Source organism: Mustela lutreola, chromosome X (assembly GCF_030435805.1).
Source record: "Mustela lutreola isolate mMusLut2 chromosome X, mMusLut2.pri, whole genome shotgun sequence".
Lineage (NCBI taxonomy): Eukaryota > Metazoa > Chordata > Mammalia > Carnivora > Mustelidae > Mustela > Mustela lutreola.
This window is the reverse complement of record NC_081308.1, coordinates 1534851-1560199: the sequence shown is the minus strand read 5'-3', so window position 1 is coordinate 1560199 and position 25349 is coordinate 1534851. Positions and strand designations below refer to the sequence as shown.

Sequence of the window (25349 nt, the reverse complement as noted above, 5' to 3'; positions counted from 1 at the left end):
GCTTCCTGAATGCCTTTCATCAATCAAAAACATTTTCATCCATATTTCTCTATTTTAAATACGGCCTCATCTCTATGCTTCCTACTCTGTACTTCATGGAATACGATGAATTACAATTGAAGACAATTACAACATCCATTATAGTAACATTGATTGAGTATTCACTGTACAGATAGTGATTTCAGGCGAATTAATGCATGTAGTGTTCACAGCTACTCCACCCAGTACTCTGGCTTCCCCCATTTTACACATGAAAACACCAAGACACAGCAAGTCCTCCCCAATCAAAGGTTACCAAGAAGAAGAACCAAGGCCTGTAGGTAGGAATTTTGTAAGACAGAAAGAGAAGGAAAAGAAGAAAAGGCAGGAAATCAAGGAGTGGAAATGAGTAGGACATCACTTCCAGTGTTCTGTACATCATCTGCTTCAGGTTGAAACAAAATATTTATCATCACTGATGATAAAAATAAGATGTCTGGGTTGAGGATCTGCAAGTAGAAGTTTCTACCGTAACTACATAAATACAATACTATCAGACCTACCACTTCTAATCATCTTCTAAGAACCAGAGACCCATAAGAATCTCCAGAAGGTCACCTTGGTCTATCTTCTTGCTTGAACAATGACACAATTGTATAAAAACATGACACCACAAATGCTTTACTCCAGGTACACTGGTGTCCAGGTCCACTTTCACTACATTGATATCCTGGACAGGACTTGAAGAAAGAACTGAAATCTCAGGGTTTAAAAAAATGGTGGAAAGCATAATTATTTGTCCCACATGGAATGAATGAGTCAGCTGAGAGTTGTTCCCATGACCTCTGTAACAGTGTGTGGGTGGTGGGGAACAAGTGTCCCCTTTCTGCTCACCAAGCAGTGGAGAGGATGTCATATTCTTTGTCACATCCACAAAAGGGGAAAGTCCCACAACAGGGCTGCAACCATGGTTTCCAAAGGGTGTTGAACACTGAGAACTGCTGTGGGACAGGTGTGAGTGTCCTGCGATGCTCTTTGATGGCTGCCTCAACTTTCTTGACCACCGAGTCAAATAACACTTCATTATCAGGGTTAAGAGGCCGGGCCTCAGAAGGGTCTCTGGAGATGTCAAAGAGCAGTGGAGGGTCATGGTAGGTGACATCTCCAGAGCATGAACAGATGCCACTTCCATAACAGGCACCAGCCCCATCTGGGGAGAAGTTGGGAGTCACATAATGGACCTTCCACACCGTTGCACCTGGAAAACAGAAGTCCGTTGGAATGCTATATTAATCATTTTAGGAGTCTTTCCATTAATATATTTCTCAAATACTTTTGCCAACAATTGATAAGCTTTTTTGAGTTGATTTTTCTAAGATTTAATTTATTTATTTGAGAGAGAGAGAGAGAGAGGAAGCCTGAGCAGGGGGGAGAGGCTGAAGGAGAAGCAGACTCCCTGCTCAGCAGGGAGCCCAATGTGGGGCTCGATCCAAGGACCCTGAAATCATGACCCAAGCCAAAGGCAGATGCTTAACCAACTGAACCATCCTGGTGGCCCTGATCCTGGAGATTCTAACTCCAACTGCTGGCATAGGCAAAGTGGAAAATTTTCTAAGGCTAAATACCAATTTCAGGTCTGATACTGACCAAGGTGATTTGTCAGGATGCATCATTTTTTGTTCTTTTCTTCCTCCCTCTGCCCCTCTTTCTCTCTTCCTTTCTTGTTTCTGTTCTTTCTTCCTGAATAAATGGTTAATAGTTCTATTTCCAGAAATCAGTTTTAGATGGAAAACATCATAAGTGTTTCCCAGCCTCTGATCCATGAGGCTTACACAGAATTCTGTGAGAGGGGTTTTGCAGAAAGGCTATGATTTTCTGATAAAATTAGGCTAAATCCCCTAACTGAGTCCTTTACCCGCTTTGCTCTTCTGTCTTTCTCCTCTATGGAGAGCAGAGGTGATGGCTGGAGAAACAGCAACCACTTTGCCATTAGACCATTAGAAGGAGCATAAGAATGAAAACGGGCATGCCAGAGAGGGCCAACTAGAAATAGAGAAAGAACCCAGATCCTGGTCACGGTGTTGAGCACTTCCAACTTCTGAAATCCTTATTATGAAAATATAAGTAAAATTCTATTTGCTTGATGTTTTATAGTTAAATTTGGGAAATTTTTGTTGTTGAGGGGAGCTGTTTTGTTTTGTTACTTACCATTGATCATGCCCCTAACTGTGACAGAATCTAGAAGGAAGAGGTTTTGTGGGTTTGTTCTAGTTTTATGTGGGAGATTGATCCACAGTAACCTAAAGAATGGATCATACCACAATGGGTTTGTGGGTTTCTTCTAGTTTTATGGGGAGATTGACCCACACTAACCTAAGGAATGGATCACACCACAGTGGGTTTGTGGGTTTGTGGGTTTCTTCTAGTTTTATGGGGAGATTGACCCACACTAACCTAAAGAATGGATTACACCACAAGTGATGGGTCATATGGAAGAAAAATCCATATATTTTCTGCAAATTAAGCTAACTCCCATGAAGTAAGAATTCTAGTGTCTACAGATGTAAGGAAATGAATATTCCTTGTTAATTGTTATTTGAAGGTAAGGAGGAGATGATTAACTGGAAGGGGACAGCCACTGCTGTGGGAGTTACACTGCAGACTTTATTCCTTGTTGCTAATTATTTCCATGTTCTTGGTTCTGGATATTTATATTCTCTCTTTCTGTCTCTTTCTCACTCTGATGTATTCATGCACACGAGCTTACACACACCTCTAAAATCTACCACGTGGCAATGGCTACTTAACTAACTTCTTTAAGGAAAAAGAATCATCATGGCTGGGTGCAGGGTGCATGGCCCAACTTCCCCCAAGAGGAAAAGGAAACGGGGTATGTCTTTATCGTGTTCCCACATGTCTGCCATCTTCATACTCACAGTCCTTCTGATGCCACCTGGCTGTGTGCAGGTAGACCCCACAGTAGTGGAAGAGGAACTCGTGCTCCGAGTGAGACACCCTGCCTTCCAGAAGGGGCATTAGGTTGCGGCCGTCAATGATTCTTAGGAGAGAGGGAGAGATAAAGTGGTGAGAGAAGCATGATTTGGTCATACATGTTATGACAGGAAGGGGGAGAGGAAGAAGAAAAATAGGAGGAGGAGGGGAAGGAAGGGGAGAAGAAGAAAGGACTCTAAAAAAGCTTATTACATATCTTCCCTCATTTTATAACAAAAAACAAACAAAAAAGAGGTGAATCTTACACAACCTCTAAGACAGTTGGAGAGGTGAGTGGCTGGAGCTGCTTCCATACCTGTCCTGGGGCAAGATCCCTCCACCTATATAAGACAGGGTCGGGTAAATGTCCATTAGGCTCGTTGGCTCATCAATCACTTTCCCAGCCTCCAGGACTGTTGGCCACCGGAATATTCCTGGGACACGAATGCCCCCTTCCCAGCCGCCCATCCCCTGGCCACCTGAAACCAAAGATGAACGTCAATGATGGAGCCAAGTCAACCGTATTTCTCCAGTCAGTTGGGAATTACATCTAGAGGGAACGTTTTCTGCCGTTTGCCAAATTCATGCTAATGTGCTGTATTCACACACGGAGAGAAATACAGAGTACCTCAGGTATATTTCTTGCATTCCAGAAGCTGAACCTCGACTCGGGAAAGTGGCCATCAGGTGACAAACCCAGCTGTCATAAATAAAAACAAGTGATGTCCTAATATGGTGCATTATTTGGTGCCAATGAGGACCACACAGTTTCCCTATTGTGAGAAAAGAGAACTTTCCATAAGTTAGCAAATCTTCAGTCTTCATTGGAATCACATTGGGCTCTAAAAGATGGATAAGTAAATGAGGCTCCAAGCAAGACCGGGGAAACAGGTTCTACCCGGATCATGCTGATCCTTGAGAGAAAATAAGGAATTTGAACTTTATTCAGTGACGAAGATGGAGACATCATAGAAACGTGAATGGTCCAGAGGTGGAGAAAGTGTTGAGATCCTATCTCAGACAAAGGATGTTTCTGGTGTTTCAGAGCACAAAATAGGTGAACCCTTGCTTTAGGCCCTATGCTGAGGCCAAGATGTTCTTTGCAAAATAGATATACAGTCTTTAGCCAAATGACATAGTCAAGTTCATACAGACATACAGACAATGAGATTCTCTGGGTGGGGTGGGAAGAAACTCTTGCAAAGTAGGACAAACATGAAATGTTCATGGAACAACTTTTACATGGTGGTTACTCCGGCAGTATGAATTACAACGGAAAGACAAGATGGGGTATCTGCATGCAGAAATGCGGAGACATGAAGGGGGAAAACATTTAAGGACAAAGACTGCAGGCTAGCCAGCGTCCAAAGCTGTCCTAGCTCAGCAGCAGCACCCTTCTACCTGGAAAACTTAACAAGGTCCCTGCACTGAATTTATGTTTGTATACCAAAAACCAACAAACAAAAAAAACAAACATAAACCCACCTTGACATTTTCATAGTCATATTTAATAGCCAGCAACTGTGTTAGGACCTACAACAAATCTAATCGTCTATGCAGACACCAAAATTTGCGTTTTAAATGGACTCAGCTCCTTCTGGTGAACTGGGGGTCAGTTCCAAAGATAAAAATGGCTCACAACAATTTTGCTGTACCTCTTTGAGAGGTCTGCAAAGGCACTTTTTAGAGTGATGGTTTTATGCACACACAACCTCCCACCACACACACACACACACACACACACACACACACACACACAGAGTCAATGTCACTACTAAAATCAATACAAATATAACGGCATATATTAATTTTATTACACACCTTTGCTGCTAGGCTGGTCAACAATTTAGTCTACGCTAATTGACAGTAGGTCTATAGCAAGCTGGCGTGACCCACCAGAAAAGGTGAATGAATACATGTAGGAAGTCAGTTGCTGTCAATCAAAATATACAATGTTTCTATTGTATCTATCTACCTACAATCTATCTATCTATCAATTATCTATCTATCTATCTATCCATGGATCAACCAATGTACCTATCATCTAGTTACCTATTAATTTTACCTATCACATCTTTGCAACCATACAGCCATATATCCATCCAACCATCCATCATCCATCCAACCATCCATCCACACGTCCATCCATCCATCCAACCATCCATCCAACCATCCAACCATCCATCCATCCATCCATCCAACCATCCATCATCCATCCAACCATCCATCCATCCATCCATCCCTTAGTCTATCTGTGCATCTATCTATTCCATCATCTCTTTATTCTATCCACCCATCCATCCATCCATCCCTCATCTACTTATCTATCCTAAATTGTTTCATAAAGTACAAGGAACCCCTAAAGTTCTGACTTTTGTAATGATGACAAGTTTGACACCATTTTACTTTTTTTGATTGGGGTTGGGGCGGTCAGAGGGAGGGAGCAAACACCAAATTCATTTTTAAACTCATCTGTTTAATCTACTTTGCTGATCCACAAGGGCAAACTCAGTGGGGCTACTGAATAACCCAGCAGGTGTACATCAAGTAAGTCAGAAGAATCCACTCGCAGTGAGGAGGAAGGCACCCTCTCAAAATGAACACCTCCTTTCCTGATCATTTCACCATGTTTGAAGCAGTGATAATATAATTGATTTCATTCCATTAAAAGCCTGGATTTGGGTTCTCTGGTCAGTATTATTCTAGTGGAAGTGGTTCTCAGCTAGAAAGGACTTTGGGCCTGGGAGACACTCGGCAATGTCTGGAAACAGTTTTGGTTGTCATATTTTAAGGGAAGAGGTAGGTGCTCCTGGCAACTCTAGGGTGATGACCAGGAACAAACTCAACACACTTACAGAGCTCAGAACACCCCACATCAAAGAGTCATCCAGCCCCAAACACTCAGGGTGCCAAGCCTCAGAGACCTGCTTTAGATGGTTATTGAGACCCTCTGCATTTTCACTCAGGAGGCTCTCATTACTTCAGGCACTTTGGTCTTAAATTCTCAGGAAGCACCCCAAACTTGCACCTTTTTTCCGTCTGGTTTCATAAGAGGGGACAACTCCCACGAAATTCTCCAAACCGAGTCTGCAAATGAATGCACGTGCAGGCACAGAAAAGTACACGCCACTGGAGGGATGAAACTCAGACACATGGGGTCTCTGCACATCACCTTTGTAGACGCCGTTGTAGCCCCCCAGTTGGGCCTTGCCTTCCTGTACCTCCAGACGACCCCCGTTATCAGAGGTGAAGTACACCAGCGTGTGGTTGGTCAGGAGCTCCTGGTCCAGGGTCTCCAGGATCCTACCTGGTGCGGGGAGGGAAACAAGAAACTCTCACCTTTCACCATGGGCCACTGTCAGTGCATGATGTCATTATTAGGCATGGGTTAGTATTAACAGTATAATTAAGGGTTATTTTATGGTATAGGCTCTCATAATAGACAATAAATTTTGATGCTGTAGTCTAATATATATGTAATATATTTAAGTATACTATATAGTAGAGACATAAATATATATATACTATATGCCATAGAATGCATATACTACAGAGTGTACAATATACAATTGAGCTTTAGATGGGTAAAATTATTTGTTATATATTTTACATTATATAATTTATATATGTAGGTTAAAGCATATATTCAGTATAAATACATAATAAATAGAAAATACGTGATATAAATTATGTCTAATAATATAATAATAAACACAATTATATTTAAAATATAAAAATATATAAGATGTTTAGATATTATATTTTAAATAATAAATTATAATGCATAATCTATACTATAATATATGATAAGTATATTATTTGTATGTAAACATATAATTTATGTATTATAATCCTATATACTTCCTATATTATGAATATTATATGGTAATATGTAATATATGATGTGCAAATATGTAATATATGATATGTAGATATAATGAAATATTTATAACCATAAAAGTTATAATTAATAATACCTTAAAATAGTATATTCAATGTATAAATATATTATATATAAATATATAGAGATATACATACATAAATAAATATAATCTATTACATAATATAAATAATCTACTAAAATATTGTATAATATTTGATGATTATATGTTATCTAATAGTATTATATAATGGTTACTTATTATATAACACCAATAATATTTTATTATGTAATATGTAATTTTATTATATAACATTTAATACACCATTTTAGTTTTAGTTTTAATATTTTCTTACATAATACTTAAGAAATATAATATATATAAAATATATATAAATATATGAATATAAAATAAAATATATACTACACATAAGAAATATATATTATATAATATATAAGAAAATATATTTATTTTTTGAATTACATAGGAAAACATATACATATTATATATTATATGCATCCCTATGTATACACATACAATATATGAGAAACTATGAACTAGTATGAAGTATACAACAAGATCATCACTCAAAATCCAAGTAACCATCATGTCTTAGGCCTGTTGGTTCAAAGAAACTCACAAACACTAATAAAACAGAGAAGACACTTTAAAAACTGACATGTCCAGGAATAAAGCCCCAGGTTCATACCCTTGCCCTGGAGAGCATGAGCCCCGCCTCCTAAAGGAGGCGGCAGTAACCCCACACCCTCTCTGAGGGTTGCTCCTCCTTACGCATGGGACCATAATGAGTCCTTCACTACACTCCGCCAGCGTCATGGTGATGTGTGAATAATCTCTGAAGGGGACAAAGGGCTTTTTGTTTTTCCCTTTAAATATTTATGTATTTATTTTTCCTTCTAAATATTACACTTATTTATTTGTCAGAGAGAGAGAGAGAGAGAGAGAGACAGCAGAAGCAGGGGGAGCCACAGGGAAGGGAGAAGCAGGCTCCCCCCTGAGCAGGACACGGGGCTCCAATCCCGGGACCCTGGAAACACTACCTGAGCCTAAGGCAGATGCTTAACATATGGAGCCACTCAGGCATCCTGGGAACAAACGGCCTTTGAACAAAACAAGTAGAAAGCTGATCTAGCCACATCCCAAACTATGCTGACTTAATTTCCAGTTCCCGCTGGACATCCACCCTGGGCTCTGTATGGTCACACCACAGTCCTACTATCCAGTGTGACTCCCCCCCACCCACAATCTTGCCCCATTCAAACATGGAAAGACAACGCGGCCGGCTGCAAAGAAAACGGGTTTAAGCATCAACTCCTCATATTTTCTATTTCCTTGTTTAAAAGTGACTTGTTTTGGAAGCCACACTGGCCATTTTTTAGAAACGTTGCAGCCAGAAATTAACCTACTTTAAAGCCCAGATTTCCTAAGAAAAAGATTATAATGGCTTTTTGGTAAGAGAATAATTTACATGTAAAGTATCAGTTCTCATTCATTCGAGCTGGCTATCATCTTTAGCATAAAGGTTATCTGTAACTTATACCAAGTAAATAAAATACACGTGAATCCTTTCATTTCTTGTAAATACATACATGTAAACTTCTGTGTATGCAATGTGTAAAACATATAAATGTGTGCGTGTACACTATGTGCATACGGCAACAGAATAGCCATAAAATCTTTTACAAGACAAAAATACAAGAAAAGAAAGCAAGAATAAAAACCTGCTAAAATATGTTTTTAAAGTACAGGTTCTCTCCAATAGAGGATTTAAAATATTCCTGGACACTTGGAGCTTTCAGAAGATCTGCTTTGTGTGTCATTCTGAGGACACCACAGTTACGGCTTCTTCTTGAGAAAGTTATTAATTTAGGAAATGATTTAAGTGTAATCATCATATTACCAACTAGAAACACACACACACACACACACACACACAAGACGTCTCTCTGATTTTTGATCTGCATCTGATTTTAATAGAATTTTCATAAGCCATGCAAGGGGAAAAATGCAGTGTTTTGAGAAGACGTCATGCAAAGAAATATCTATTTTTCATTTCTTCCATATAAACAGGATTAGCCCGGGAATGCAATTAAAAATATTACTAAATGCAATTAATAGTACTTACAGAGCACCTGTGTATTTACACAGAGTACAGAATAAATGTAATTAGCTGTTTGTGGCAAATTCTGCATATAAAAAGGGACAGAAAGTCTATTTGCATCAAACAGCTCTGTGACTCTAGATACGAATGGACCAGAATGCCTTGTTTCCAAAGCAGATTATCCTGGACCGTAACAAACATCCAGGAAAAGAAATCAAAATCTTACAACTTCACTGAAGTTACAATGTTAGAAATGTTTTTACTGTAGCAGGTTTCAATGTTTGTATCTGCCAGGGAATTTAAAAAATATATATATATATAGTAGCATGCACATACACACATATGAACAGTATATGTATATGTATATGTATATGAGCATTAATATTTAACGTGCATGGATACATTTTAAATATTAATTTAAATCAATCATATACTTAATTGATTTAATATTAATAGATATGAAACACATGTTTATATACACCTAGGATATATAAAAGTGACATTTTTATATTTGAAAAACTTTAAAAATTTTCAATTCTGTGACTATTAGTCTAGGTGGTTCTGCAGAGAACACTTTCCAGAAAGTAGCAAAAAAAAAATACTTCCTTACACTTTTTGAGATGAAGAAATACTCCATCCTGCGCAATTGATGGGAAAGGCTATTTGGAAAGCACGATTCGTTGTTTTACTGATACGCATATGGTGTTTCCTCCTCATTTATGACCCGTTGTGTTTGTTTCCACATTGACCCTTATGACTTTGAAACCAATGACTTCAGTTAAGGTAAATCCCCTCCACATTTCTAAGCCTTTCCCGTAAAAATGAGCTAAGGAGAAAAACACATTTCCTTCCCTATCTATCAGAATGATGGGGAAAGGCAGTCTTTTATTACCGTGTTGAACAGTCTTTATTTTAAAGATGGGAAAATCCCATATTTATAGTAGCAACTGTTTTCAGGCAGGGAATACTCACTGATTTTGCTGCACCGACAGCCAGACTTTGATTCCGTTCCTGGGAACAGATATTCACCGAGTGCCCAAGATCCACAAGGGGCTGTCCGTTGTTTGAGGCAATCGGTATGCATTCAATTTCTCTAGCCCAGGCATCAGATGCCTAAGATCGTGTTTCTGGACACTTACCCACCATCCAATCCATTTCTTCGACATTATCCCCATAGAGTCCGTATTTACTGTGCCCCACAAACTTCTCCTTGGTGATCAGTGGAGTGTGGACATGGAGGAAGGACACAAACAGGAGGAAGGGACTGCGTTTGTACCTAAGGGATGGAACGGGAACTGAGTTATCGTCACCCACAAAGGCGTTTTCTCCAGGACTAGGGTTCCACATCAGCTGAAAGATCTCACAACAGTTGACAGAGGTTGTCTATGTCCCTACGTGACCGATACCCCTGACAAGATTAACAAATAGCACAGCAGAATGTCCGCGGAGAGGCCATGAGTAGGAATAAAGAATATTGGGACGTTTGCATTAGCAACAAAATAGTGAGTGCAATCTGTCTTCTGAAGAAAGACTTCTTCATTCCTTTCTCCTCCTCTTCTTCTATGCTGTCTGGGACATAAATGTGATGGCTGGAGCTTTGGCATTAACTTTGGGCTATGAGGCTGCTTACGCAGAATCACAGGTAGCCAGATAGAAGGGTCTAAGGTGCTCATACATCTTGTCTGTTGTGTTCTGCACATCAGTATCCAATGGGGTCACTTAAGACTCCTCCACACACACTTTTAGAACTGGGCATTATAAAGGGGGAAGGGCATAGAGATTGGATGTGTTCTGTCACAGACAGCCACGGGAGTGACAACCACAGCTGAGTGACTACGTTGTGACCACTGTGTTAGAACAAAGACTGAAAGTGTATGAGTAGATGGGATCCCACTGTTGGACACATTAACCCCACAGCATTATACATTTTCCTCTTCCATCCACTCCCCTGAAACCCATACACACCATCTCAAAGAGCATCCACACCCACAACTCAATCTGCTTCTGGCTAGGAACCTAGAAGGGAGCCAGCATGCAAATTGGGAGACAATTACCTTCATGTCCACATGGTTTGTGTTGAACATATAAAACTTTAAATTAAGTATCTATACATAAAATGACTCCCTCATCATTCATGCACACAAAAGGATTTTCCAGCTGCTGCTAAAGCACACTAAATCAACATCAATCCCAAAGGTTGAATCCATTTAGATCCCAATCCATATTGAAGTGATATGGACCAAAGTATAGGGATTCCAGTGTTGATAAAAAAGAGTGAGCAAGATATATTTCTTTACCCTTTCAGTGTTTATAATTTGCAGGAAATGCAATGCTCAGTTTTATCCGCAGGAGAGATTCTAGTATATGAAAATATTACACACAGACACATGAAGGTCTGTAACCCCAAGATGAACCAACTTCTCTGAAATACAAGCAAGATTCCCATGCATGGAATCGGACCACAAAGGGCTCCATACCTGTCGATAAAGGCAAGAGCCTCCTTGAGCATGAGTGAACCCACTCTGTCTTCCCTCATTGGCTGCTGGATGATTTCATGGTTTCTCATAAGAATGCAGTTCCAACGTCGAGTAAACCCATAACTGGAGTACCAGACAATGAAAAACACAAAGGCAAGAAGAGCAAAGGCGATGATGACCTTCCACGGAACGGAGAACCAGTGGGCGAACTTGGGGATGAGCAGCAGGAGGGGCACCAGACCGAGCACCGCCGTGGAGATCCAGAGTTTGATCCGTAGCCAGCGGTGAAGCTCTGCAGTCTTGGACGTCTGACAGTCGTTGAGGAGGCCAAAGGGCAACCCATAGAAGTAGTCGAACCCATGGTTGAGAGGGTGGTAGCAGTGATCGTCCCGAGAGGCGCAGCTCAAACCCAGGTGCCACTTGCCTGTGGGAAAAACAAAATGGCAGCCTATACGTCCACCTGTTTCTAGAACGTGGGCTTTGCTTAGCAAAAGCTAAGTATGACTTGAACTGTCTTGCTGTGGGGGCATCTTCTTGGTACCCCAGTCACGGCCCTGAGGATGCTCAGAAGGTTATCATAACTCACCAACACTGCTTTCTCTACACCCTGCATCTTTCCAACTCAAAGAGGGCAGTAGAAACCCCTTTGCTCGTTGCTCTCTCTCACTCTAAAATAAATAAATCTTTAGAAATATAAAAATAAATAAAAATGCACTCACTTCTCTGCTGGTAATGATGTTACGAAAACAGTAAACCCCCTGGCCTGCCCCCCTACAGAATATTCCATTTTGGTGATAGCGATGGACAAGCCCATTTGCTTTTGGTTCCCATGATTCTTCCCATACTCTGCTCAATATACCAAAGGTCCCAGAAAATCATGCATTGAATCCCTACCCCACGTGTCTCCTTTCAACAAGAGGGAAGCTGGCATGGGTCCAGCTGACATCCCAGGAAGATTAAATCACACAAAAAAGGGACGTGCATGAACATGCTTCCGAGTTCAGAGTCCTGCGGGCCATACCTATGAGTCCCGTGCGGTAGCCGCGATGCTGCAGCAACTTGGCAAACGTCGTCTCATTGGTGGGCAGACCACCCGAGCCTCCAAGCCAGGTGAGCCCTCGGTTCAGGTTGAAGGAAGATGCCATTCCTGAAGTCAGAGAAGGGGGCACCCTGTGAGTCTCACCGTCCCTCTTTTGTGACCCTCACGATAAACGCCAGGATTCATCCTGCTCTCCTTGAAATGTCTTCTACTGAGCCTCCACCATTCTGTTCTTTTGAGAATGTTCCCTCACTTTTTTGTTTCTACTTAGCTTGTTCTCACATCTGTCAAAGGCACATGATCTGCGGATCAGGGTCACCAGCTCACACACGATAACCAGGTCACGCTGGCATTTCATATGAACAATGAATGGTGTCTTAGTATAAGCACCACATGTTGCGTGGGGCATACTTATACTAAAAATCTAGTTATTGATGATTTAAAATTCAAATGTAACTGTGTATGTAACTCTGGATGATATCTTTGAACCTCAGTTATGAACTTTGATACCATGTCTCTACCTGGTGAGAAACCCACATCTCCTCCAGACCCTCCTTTGAAGCTGAGGTCCTATCTAGACGTTGCTATACTTAGGAACCCAAATCACAACATGACCAACAGAGAGTCTGTGGTCTTCGTACTTTAAATGTGCTTCAACAAAGGAGGTCATGATACCCCTGGCCATCCAATGCATGAATTCCTTTGGGATCCTCCCTCTCACTCAGCTTCTTCTGTCCAGTCCCATGTCAAGTCCTGATAACTCTACCCCAGTAAAGACTTTGAATAGTTATCTCCCATGCCATAGCTTTTGAGCAGAGATTCAGCTGGTCTGTGCTTGGATGTCCACCAGCCAAATGCTGTCCACCATCCCACGACCTTCTGAAGAACCCTTCCAACCTATTTCTGTCCCATAGTCAAACCTCATTACTGCCCGTCCCTCACCTTCTATTTAAATCTAAATCTGGGGTAGAGCTTACACTATGTTTGCTAATCTGAGACAACTGATTATTGCTGTGGCTGCCTCATTGACCTTTTGCATTCATGCCTGACTGCATTGTCTGTGCATGCCCCGTCCTCTGCTGAGCACACCCTCCCTCCTAACTCTTCACATTTCAAGCAACATCATTCTGGAGGACTTTCCTGGAATTCTGGAGAGGCCCCTGTGAGCTTCCTGTGCTCACTGAACTAGTCCTTGCATTGTGGGATCGAGCCCTGTATCGGGCTATCTGCTCAGCAGGGAGCCTGCTTCCTCCTCTCTCTCTGCCTATTTCTCTGCCTACTTGTGATGTCTGCCAAATAAATAAATAAAGTGTTTAAAAAAAAAAAAAGAATAAACCTATACATGAAAGGAATCACACAAACATGCACAATCAATAAAAAAATCAAAATATGTTAAAATAGCATTGTGATCCTATCTGCTTCTCGTTTTTCTGTTCTCAACATAAATAAGTACATTAAAAAGATGCCTTTTGCCAAATCCTAAAAGACAAAAGCCTTTTTATCATTTTCAAGAAAAGTGGTTACATCTTTTAATTAATTATAAATATATGTATAGATGTTAGTGTGTGTATACAAATTTGATGGAGCAGAACTTTGATCTCATCTTCTTGCATGAGGAGAAACCTATGTCTCCTCCAGACCCTTCTCTGAGTTTGAGGTCCTCTGTAGGCATCTCTATACTTGGGTAGAAACTTAGGGATTGGGAATATTGATAACTTCTACATCATAAAATGTTGAAAATGTTGCATCTCTATACTTGATGTATACTCTCTATATATCTCTATACTTGATGTAGGCATCACTATGCTTGGGTAGAAACTTAGACACTTACAGATTGGGAATATTGGTAACTTCTACATCATAAAAAGTTCAAAATGCTGCAGCTGAGTATAAAAATCGATATTTGTAGTGTTGATGCTACAACGTCATGTTGTGCGTGTGTGTGAGACAGAGAATATGTATGAGGCTCCTTCTTTTCCTTGTTCCTCCCAAGACCTAGAAGAAGAAAGCATGGCATAAAGACAACATCATCCTCACATAGCCCTGCCCCACCTGTTCGGATGGGGTACCGGCCGGTCAGGAAGGCAGCCCGACTCGGGGTGCATACGGAGGCAGCTGCCAGGTGCTGGGTGAGCCTCACGCCCTCGCTTGCCAGGCGGTCAATATTGGGTGTGCTGCGGACAGAGAGAGGATTCAGCACATGGGTCTCTACTGCTCAACGAGAGAAAGAACATTGAAAGCCATCCTGCTTCGAGTCCAGTGGACTGTCTTTCCAGTAGACCTGAAATACATGCCTCTTAAACGTCAGTCTGTTGACCTGTTCGCATGCCTGCCCGACGGCCCCAAGGAGATGGAAAGTAGACTTTAAAACGATGTATCTTCAGGCAAAACAATTGCAGACTAATCGAGGTCCGCAGGTATAATTAAACCCTAGTCAGTCTGAGCTCATAGGCGTTTCAATGCTAACGTTAGTCCGTTTGCTCATAATATATTCCTGAAGTGAACGGGTGACTTGGGTTACATAAAATTTTACTGTATTTCTGGTAGTAAAAATGTGTCTTTCTTTTTAATAACCAAATGGGGACATTTTGGGGGTTTCGTTTACTGCCCACGTTGTTCGTTGGCTAAGGTATCGTGATCTTAACAGCATGTGAATGACATCCTAGTCTCATAAGCCCCCAGCAGTGCGATAGGGGACAGATTTGTACATCCGCCCACAACATTCTCACTATCTGTGTCAAGGAGACCTGTGCAGCCTGATGTCGGGTGCAGGTACACTCAGTGTGTGGTTGAGAGTGACAGTACCAGAGTCTCAAGCGATGTCTCCCGCCTTACCCATCACTTGCTCGCGGAAATTAAACAAGGAAACACGTGGGCTCATGCAGACCTTCAGTGCCTCCAAGAAGACTGGCTCCTTTCCAAGTCCAAAAATATACTTAAAATACAGGAATATTCCGTGAACCACATTCCAAGCAGGAAGGGCAGTATTTAAACTCAGACTAAGAGGCACAGTGTATTTGCACATGAATAAGATTTGTCTGGGGCTGGGGACCAAGGGGCATTCAGCAGATGGATCATGGTCACTGAAGGCTTCGGAAATAATTCAGGGAAGACCCTGAAAAAATTTCATGCCATTCATCTCTGCCATGGGACATTATCCAATACAGACAGAAAGGAAGGAATGACACCCGCTACCATGTCATTGAAAACACGATGTTCGATGAAAGAAACCACACACCAAAGGGCACATCATGTGTATTATGGGCTGAGTGGTGGTCCCCAAAATTCATAAGTAGGAGTCCTATCCCTCGGGACCTCAGAATGGGACCGTTTCTGGAGCTGGGGGTCGCTAATGGGAAAAGGAGTTAAAACTGAAGTCAGAGGTGGGTCCTTATAACAGGAGATGAGGACACACAGAGTGATGGCCACATAAGGGCACAGGGGAAGATGGGGTCTACACACCAGGGAGAGGGGTTCAGGAGGAATTGGCTTCAGCCCTGCCTAGATATCAGACCCCCAGCCTCAGCTCTGCCTGGATCTCACACTCCCAGCCTCGGCCCTCCCTGGATCTCACACTCCCAGCCTCGGCCCTCCCTGGATCTCACACTCCCAGCTCCAGGACCAGGAGGGAATCCATGTGTGTTGCTGAAGCAGCTCAGGATGTAGCATTTCTGGAATGAGCCAATCCCAAGCGACAGAGCACATTGGTGATTGCTAGGAGCTGAGGGCTGAGGGCTGAGGGCTGAGGAGCAGAGGCAACTGGTACTAGGTATGGGGTTGCCTTTTGGGGGCACACAGAAGTTCTGGAAGAGGATGGAAGGCACGGCTGTACCACCCTATGCATGGGCTCTGCCCCCGGAACGGTGACCTTTCCGTGGGTTACAGAGGAGCTGCCGTGTTAGGGGAATCTCCCCTCAAAAGCAGGACAGCAGCCACCAGACCTGGGAAAGCAGGATGCAAAAGCTGAGCTCTGCTTTTCTGAGGGCCTGCGAATGGTCAATGCTGGCCAGCCCCGTGCTAGGGTCCAGCTGCTCCTGAAGGCCCGTGGCACACCCCTCCCTCCACAGTGGGACAGGGACAGCTTCCTTACCTCACCGTGTTATTACCGTAGCAGCAAATGTCCCCCACCCCAAGGTCGTCAGCCATTAGCAGCACGATGTTGGGCCTGGAGTTCCTCGTGGTAAAGGCCGCACTCAGGCCCCCCAGCCAGCAGCACAGGCACACCGACAGCCGGCTGGTCCTGGAAGCATTTGGGGATGTGAAAAAAAGCAACACACACGGTCAATCTGGGCCTGCCTTGCGGACAGCTGAGAAGGCGCCGTCGTGCTATTTCTTACCAACGCCCGCCACACAGGACCCCTGGCCTACCTTCCTCGGAAACCAGAAGTTATTTTATTTTACGTGTTTATTCTTTACTTATTTTTAAAGACTTTATTTATTTATTTGAGTCAGAGAAAGAGAGAGGGAACACAGCAAGGAAGAGAAGCAGAGGGAGAGGGAGAAGCAGATTCCCTGGGGAGCAGGGAGCTCCATGCAGGATTCGATCCCAGGACCCCAAGATCATGACCTGAGCCGAAAGCAGACGCTAAACTGACTGAGCCACCCAGGCGCCCCCAGAATGTTTATTTAAAGTCCTATTCCATGTTAACATGGTATAACATACACATTAATTTTCTATGCCTGGTGATATTTAAATTCTTATAACTTTCCCAACTGTTTCATGATATGAGACCCTTAAATACTGTTTAAACCTGAGTGGGAGGCCTAGTAATTGTATTTATTTGAATAAAAATGTAAATAAAGTAGAAAATCAGGAGCAAATTGTTAGCGAGCCTGGCTTTTTTTTTCTTTTGATGCTCAGTTGTACTTCTTAATACATTAAAATATGCATTTAAAATAACATTGAGAATTCTTTTAACATCTGAAAAAGGAAAATTGGCATACTTGCATATGCTCCTAAGTGTTAGGCTGTAGACTCATGCATTTGTAACTATTAAATGCTATCATATGCTCCAAAAAGATTTTGAACAAAATCGTTCCCAGTTGAGGACCATTTTCTCATGCAGAAAAGTGGTTCCAAAACCCCAAATTCCAACTGATCCATTCCCCTCCAAGCCCTGCTCACTCTACATCAAAAAAATGCATCTTAAAACCATTTGCATGCATCCACCTACAGGACCATCATGGCAAGCCAACTAACTCAAAGCGTGTCTCAGTTGGATTCCTCAAAACTTTCCCAAATGGCCTGGCCCATCCCATTTTGGCCACTTGAGTGCCCTCCAAAATGCAGCTAACCTGAGCAACCTTATCCTATCAATCTGGTTGCAACGTTCCCCAACCAAGTCCAATGGCTTCCCATTGCACCATGATTGGCAAGCTGCACCAAGTGGTGTTCTACGCTGTTCCGTCATGCTTTCCTCTCACTACCCACCCCCCAGCCTTGGCTCATCCATGGGCATCCTTAAAATCCCTACAACGACCTATGACTTTGGACCTTGGGCAACCTGATGAATTTGCATACATGCCGTCACTCGTAAGGTAAGCGTCGCTTCCTCAGAAAAGCATCCTGTGGGACGTCAGCAACCCACAGCCCCTGGCACACCCCTCATTATCTGTAGCAGGTTTAGGGCTGATGCAGTAGACCAAACATCAGCCAGGGTAAGGAACACAGGACAGAGAACCCTTCTGTCCGGGATACAGAGAAAAAGGATGGTTTACAAGGGCACCTACTCACCAGTTAGAGAATGGCTGCTTCATGACTGTGTGTGCTGCTCCCCTAGGGAAGAAAAAGAAAAAAAAAAAAACAAGAACTGTAGAGCCGACCTTTGTCTCATTGCCAGGTGGTCGATCCAAAGGAAACTGTTCATATGGTCACTGTCTCAATCCTTCACAGCTCATTTGCAAACCAGTCATGTTTGCCCAGGGAGAATATAACAAAGAACACGACCCAGTCATTTCTGGGTAGATGTCATGGCAGATTTCCAACACATGATGTGGATCTGACAACAAAAACCCTTCATGGCAGAGTCACTGAAATACATAAGTCGTCAACGAGTGGGCAGGCATTCCATAACTATGTGTACCAGGCATACGGTATGTATGGTACACAGCTACAAGGAACATTTTCCTCCCCAAGGTTGATAAGCAATGTCTACCTTAAAAAAAACACAGTGATGAACAATATGGACATATGGCGATGTTGCCCCAACTCTTTGAGTGTAAGAAGGCATGTTAGCAGCTATAATTATGATCCTTTTATAAGAGTCCAAAGAGTGATAGAGTCCTGTCTTCTCCCCACAGAAGATCCCCAAATGGTTCCAAGTTGGTGATACTTGGTAGGCTGAGGAACCTCCCCACAAGGCAAATGGTATGTACTAACGATTAATGACACCACCCTAGAGTTTATAGGGCTTCTTCATCCCCAAGGCATCTCCAATGTTCCTTTTGGATCCTTAAAATACCTCACCCTGCTTGCCTGGAAGGCTTTATGACACTTCTTTTGTTTTATGGGAGAGGGAGCTGGGGTCATACAGCCTAGAACACTTTCACAGAGGCTGGTAAATTGCAGGTGTGGCATTCAGAAGGTCTCTTCCTTATAATCATGTGTGTGTGTGTGTCCAATTCCCAGGGCTCCCTTGTCATCTTAGACCTCCAGGAAGTCTCTTGGGTGGGATGATTTTCCTGGGCCACTTGGTGACGCTGACCCTCCCTTTGCCTCTGCCCCACAGAAACCTCCATCAATACTTGTGTACCCAACTGATTTCCATGGTTACCTCCCAAGAAGCCATACTCTGTTTCCTCTCTCCAGCCCCATTGCCTCACACATTACATGGCATTCCTGTAAATTTCCAGAAGTTTCCAGAATGCATTTCTAGTTCATGCTCACCAAAGACATCGAGTATTTCCCAAGGGTTACATGAAAGAAGCAAGAATGTTGTTGTTGTTGTTGTTGTTGCTGTTGTTGTTTTTAATTTACCAACTGTAGCCATATCAATCTCATTTTTATAAGAATGTATCTCTCCAACCCAAGATTGGTAAACTCACCATGGATGGTCCTAGTCACGTGCAAAGATCTTTCTAACCAGCAAGAAATAAAAGCTATTTATAAAGTAGATGGAAATCAGAGTTACAACAGAGCTCCTACTGTCTCAAAGAATTTTACATATCAAATCAAGGAGAACGTGTCTACCCAGGAAGCTCCTCTACACCGTTCTGCACAACCCATTTCTCCCCTTCCTCCCCCACACCCAGATTTTAACAGAGGAGTTTTTTCAAGGTGGGCAAACCAGTGATGCATATTTGGGCTTCTGGAGATGGACAAATACAAGAGACTGGTATCATAGATCAATGTGGTTTTCCAAATTGGTTTTATTTCCCAGCTATCTTTGAAGAGATGTTCGAAGTTATGGACCTAATCAAGAAGCACTGCTCAAAATCCTATTCTATAAGGTCATGTTATTAACTGAAAAGGCAGGAAATACATAGGCCAACAAAAGAATTACATCCTCAAATGGATAAAAATGCAAATGCAGATGTGTGTGGTCTATATTCTTTCATAGGGAGAATGAGAGTCCAAAACCAAACCCAAATGAAGCAAAACCCCAAAACCAGTGCTCTTGGTTGTTGGTATGGACCTTCCAAAATGATGGGGGGGAAATGCAGCTATGTGAGTGACTGATGTGTTAGTTAGCCGATTTTTGGTAATCACTTTGTAATACATACTGACAGCAAATCATCACATTGTAGGTCTTAAATTTACCATGTTCTGTGTCAATTCCATCTCAACAAACCTGAAAAAAAAAAAAGCCTTTAAAATTCCTGATTTTCATGTTTTCACCTTTAGAGGTTACCTCCCAATGACTCAGAAATAGCAAAACATATCACTCATGGACACTTTAGTGAGAGAGAGTTTATCAGGTAGTTATACGGAAGAAACTGGAGATGGTGCCTTATATGCAAATATAAGGGTATTATGTGCAAATAGGGTATTTCCAGATGTGATGAAGTAAAGGATCTGGAGATGACAACATTGAGGATGAAGGTGGCCCTAAATCCAAGTAAGGTGTCCTTGTAAGAGACAGAAGAGGAGAAACAAACAGAGAAGAAGCCATGTGAGGACAAAGTCAGAGATGGAAGCATGTGGCCATAAACCCAGGGACGCCTGGAGCCCCAGAAGCTGGAGGAGGCAGGAAGGACCCTCCCATGGAGGTTCAGGAGAGTGCACAGCCCTCCCCACCTGGATCTCAGCAGCCCGTCCCCACCTAGATCTCAGACTCTGGTCTCCAGAACTGGGGGAGGTTACACTTATGTTGCTGTAAGCCCTCAGTCTGTGGTCATTTGTTACAGCAGCCCCAGGAAACAAATACACTTTTAAGAAAGATTCCAAGAAAATTACCTGCATGCTTAGCCAGTGGAAGTTTTGTGAGGGGATGCTGCCACTCAATATTAAATTTTTGAGAAGTCATAAGCAATGGAACACCATGGTGTGCCATTCTTCTCACTCCAGAGGCAGCAGGCAAAAGGCAGGGGTAAGGTTGTTGATTGCAACCTTGCTTTTCCACAGAATCAGGAGGAAGCCATCTGAAATCAGGCTGAAGAGGAAGGGATAAATATACTCACGGTGCAGAAATCTATGCTATCTCCTGTAAAGTAAGGAAGATGCACTCACTGATCTTTTGGGGTTCTTTGATGGTAAAGCTGTATAATTCTGGGAGGCATTCCTCAACCACAGCTGAAATCAAAACAGTAATTACTTTTATGAGACCTTTCATCCAAGGACACCGTGATGCTACCTGGAAGTTATCTCCTCAAACTTTGGAGGAAGGACAGTAATACTATGATTACTCCCACTCTTCTGTGGATCCAGGGGGTTCTAGGGGTTAAGGTATAGCTTAGGGCCAACTAATAAAGCCAAATGCAGCCTCTCCACTAATTAAAACATTCTCCCTATTAATATTCACTAACAAAAATCTTCTAGCCACAGAGACCATTCTCAGAAGTGCCCATCTGTTCTTCCAAAAAGTTCCTTCTTTCCCTTACACACCTGGAAAATCACGAAATTATAGAACCAAAGCCACAGTCGACTTACAGAGTGGACCCATGATGGTGGCTTGATGCCCTGCGAAGCACCGGCATGTTATCTTTGTGGGGGTAATCCATAGGTAGGTGAGCAACTCAAAGACATGATTGCAACCCAGGAAGAACTGGACAAAATTCAGCCTACCATACTTGAAATGGAGCAATTAGTTCATCATAATTTTCAACTGAGCATCTCCTTCCTTTCTTTGCTGTGTGTTCAGAACCAACATCTGCAGCTGGGCCAGTCAACACAGCTAAAGCAGGGGAGATGCCTAAAGACAGAAATTCCCATGTGTGTCTTTAACAAGAGCAGAGAAGAGGCAGAGTTGGGAAATCGGTCAAATCCAGGTCGGGTTCTCTCAGTTGCGGCCCTGTGGGTGTCTGGAGCTGAATGGTTCTCTGGGGTGGGACATCTTGGACACTGTCAGGTGAGGAGCAGCATCTCTGGTCTCCACGGACCATGTGCCAGGAGCACCCCCTCCCCAGATACAACAACCCCAATTATTTCTACACATCGCCAAGTGTCCCCTGGGGCATGAAATCATCCTGTCTCCATGGTGAGCTCCGCCGAGTGGAGTGGAGCTCCACTCAGCTCCGCCGAACCAGTAGGAACTCATTCTTGGATGATTTCAAATGTTGTTTACTCATCATGCAAGATTCTGATTTTCTCATCCAGGTTGTTAATTTAGAATAGAATCTCTGTGATTTTCTTCCCTCCCCCTAATTTAAATATATGAATAAAAATTGAATGTAACAATTTTCTCCTTGCTTTATTTTAATAATTTCTGCTGGAAAGAATTTAATATGTTGACTTGTGGTTCTTCACTTAAGAGACTTCTTAAAAGATCCACATATTTCACCAAACTTCCTCCAAATTGACTGAGATTCAATATTTAATATTTATTAAATATTACTTAAATTTAATATTAAATTAAATTACTTAAATTTAATATTAAATTTAAGTAATATTAAATTAAATCACTTAAATTGACTATTAAATATTCAATATTTATTAAATATTACTTATGTATTATTATTTTAATATTTATTTATTTATTAGAGACCTCAAGAGAGAGCATGAGCAAAGATGAGGGGTAGAGGCAGAGGGAGAAGGAGACTCCCTGTTGAGCAGGAAGCTGGACATAGGGCTCAATCCCAGACCCTGAGATTGTGTCCTGAGTTGAAGGCAGATGCTTAACTGACTGAGCCACCCAGGCGCCCCTATTCAATGACTCTTGCAACATCATTATTATAAAATATAAAAGAGAATACTCAACAGCATGAAAAAAATTTAAATATCTGTTATTAGAAACATACTCTTTTTTCCTCCTAACAGTTCATATAAACCCACATTTTCTGTTGGATGAGATAAACCCATCTCTCCATTATATGCTTTCCACTAAAGAAAAGCCCACTAGTAAAACATTAAATGGCAACCATTATGAAGTAAATTCAGAGACCAGAAACCTGGTTTCTTTTTTTTTAAGATTTTATTTATTTATTTGACAGAGAGAGATCACAAGTAGGCAGAGAGGCAGGCAGAGAGAGAGGAGGAAGCAGGCTCCCCGCTGAGCAGAGAGCCTGATGCGGGGCTCGATCCCAGGACCCAGAGAGGCTTTAACCCACTGAGCCACCCAGGCGCCCCCAGAAACCTGGTTTCTAAATCCGCAACTGTTATGCCCTGTGTCAGCTTGTGATTTTCAATATTTTGGTATTCACTGAGTCACTGTAATGGTGCGCGCTGCATTCTCCCATTCAGCGATTATAACAGATAGCAGAATGAAAGAAACAGAGGAAGGAAGGAAGGAAGGAAGGAGCAGAAGAGAGAAAGGAAGGGAGGAAGGAAGAGAGAAAGGGAGAGAGAAAGGAAGGAAGGAAGGAAAGAAAGAAGGAAGAAAGGAAGGAAGATAGATTTTAGAGTAAACTTACTTGTATAGACTTTATGTCATTTTACTACCAAGCAAAGGTCACCCACCTCCATGACCTTTGATGAGCCCACTTACTTGTCTTCCTAGGAATAACATAAATACCCTTAAACACATAAAATCCACATTTTGCAAGTGCCTGCTCACAAGTGAAGGGATAAATCAAGTCTGGACGTCCCAAATCCAAGAGAATACCACCCAGCAATCATAAGGATTTCACTATGGATAATACAGTCAACAACCTTGAGGCATCTCCAAATTGAGTATGATGAGTGAGAAAAGCCACACAAAACAGTATAGGATACCTCCTGATCCCATTTATATAAAAATCTACTCCCTAGAAAGTACAAGGGAGATAGATTACAAGTAATCTACCCTCAACCCTTCATTCTCCACCTTGCTAAGCATTAAAAATTCAAGCACACCGAACTGGAATTACATTAACTCCCCATATTTTCTATTGAATTACATGAACTTAACGTATTTTACTTACTGGAAACAAGTTGTCTCTCGAGCTCCAGCATTTAGGGACAGTCGTCCTGTGCGTCCAGGCTCCTGTCACAGTTCCTAGTGACTGCACTCATTATTATAATTAAACATTTATTAAGTACCATGGTGGGGGCACTGCTCAAGTCTGTCAATTATCTTTATAGGTAAGCATAACCTAACAGGGCAGCTGGCACATACTTATTTAGCAAAAGGATATTTCACCAGAGCTCAACTGCCACCAAACATACATATATAATTAAGGGGACTTAATTAAGTCAAATATTTTTTCTACCTGGATAATTTAAAAATTAAAAGGTTAAAAAAATTCTCCACTGACTCCAGTTAGGTTTTCAAAACAGCAAAGGGAGAGTAGGGATACATCATGGTGCGTTTTCGCATCTTAGATTCTATCACAAACTTTCTTTTTTTTTTTATTCCTTTTTAAAAATTATTTATTTATTTATTTATTTGACAGACAGATCACTAGTAGGCAGAGAGGCAGGCAGAGAGAGAGAGAGGAGGAAGCAGGCTCCCCACTGAGCAGAGAGCAAAGAGGAGGAAGCAGGCTCCCCACTGAGCAGAGAGCCCGATGCAGGGCTCAGTCCCAGGACCCTGGGATCATGACCTGAGCCAGAGGCAGAGGCTTTATTTAACCCACTGAGCCACCAAGGTGTCCCCTATCACAAACTTTCAAAAGTAGCTTCTGTATTCTGGTCTAAACGTGTCTTATAAATACTGCACCTTTAGGCCTCAATGCACAGCTCTGAGGAGGGTGACCATCACTAGCTGCATTTGTAGGTGGAGATATCATGGCACGGAGACAGCCTGTATGCAAGATTCAGTGTCACACTCCTAGAACAGTACATGATAGAAGAAGTGCTTAGAAGGTAGATGAGGAGACAGATAGATAGTAGATGGGTGGACAGATGGATGGATGGTTGGATAGATAGACATAGATGGTAGATACAACAGATGGATGGATGGATTGATAGATGACAGATGGGTAGATAGGATAGGTAGATGGATGAAAAGATTGATAGATGATAGATGTATACATCAATAGATGGTGGATAGAGAGATGATGGATGGTTGGATAGATAGATAATAGATAAATGGATAGGTGGACAGGTGGACGGATGGATGGATGGATGGATATTTGGATGGTTGGATAGTTGGATGGTTGGATGGATGGATGGATGGACAGATAGATGATGGGTGGATGGATGGATGGATGGATGGATAAATGATACATGGGTGAATGGATGGAGAGATAGATTTATAGATATAGATGGTAGATATGATAGGTGGATGGATGGATGGATGGATGGATGGATGGATGGATGGATGGTAGGATGGATGGATGGATGG

General features: G+C 42.1%; 2 protein-coding genes across 2 annotated transcripts in view; both read right to left on the bottom strand.

Moving 5' to 3' along the window:
- XG (Xg glycoprotein (Xg blood group)) overlaps positions 1-25349 on the bottom strand; it is a 191436-nt gene that overhangs the window by 36945 nt on the left and 129142 nt on the right. The gene's annotated exons all lie outside the window — the stretch shown is intronic.
- ARSH (arylsulfatase family member H) lies at positions 870-17671 on the bottom strand. Its single transcript, XM_059158482.1, has 10 exons — positions 17664-17671; positions 16580-16729; positions 14542-14663; positions 12472-12597; positions 11451-11874; positions 10113-10249; positions 6143-6277; positions 3287-3449; positions 2916-3037; positions 870-1237 (listed from the first exon to the last, which is right to left on the bottom strand). Exons 1-10 carry the CDS (start codon positions 17669-17671, stop codon positions 870-872), a joined length of 1755 nt encoding a protein of 584 aa, XP_059014465.1.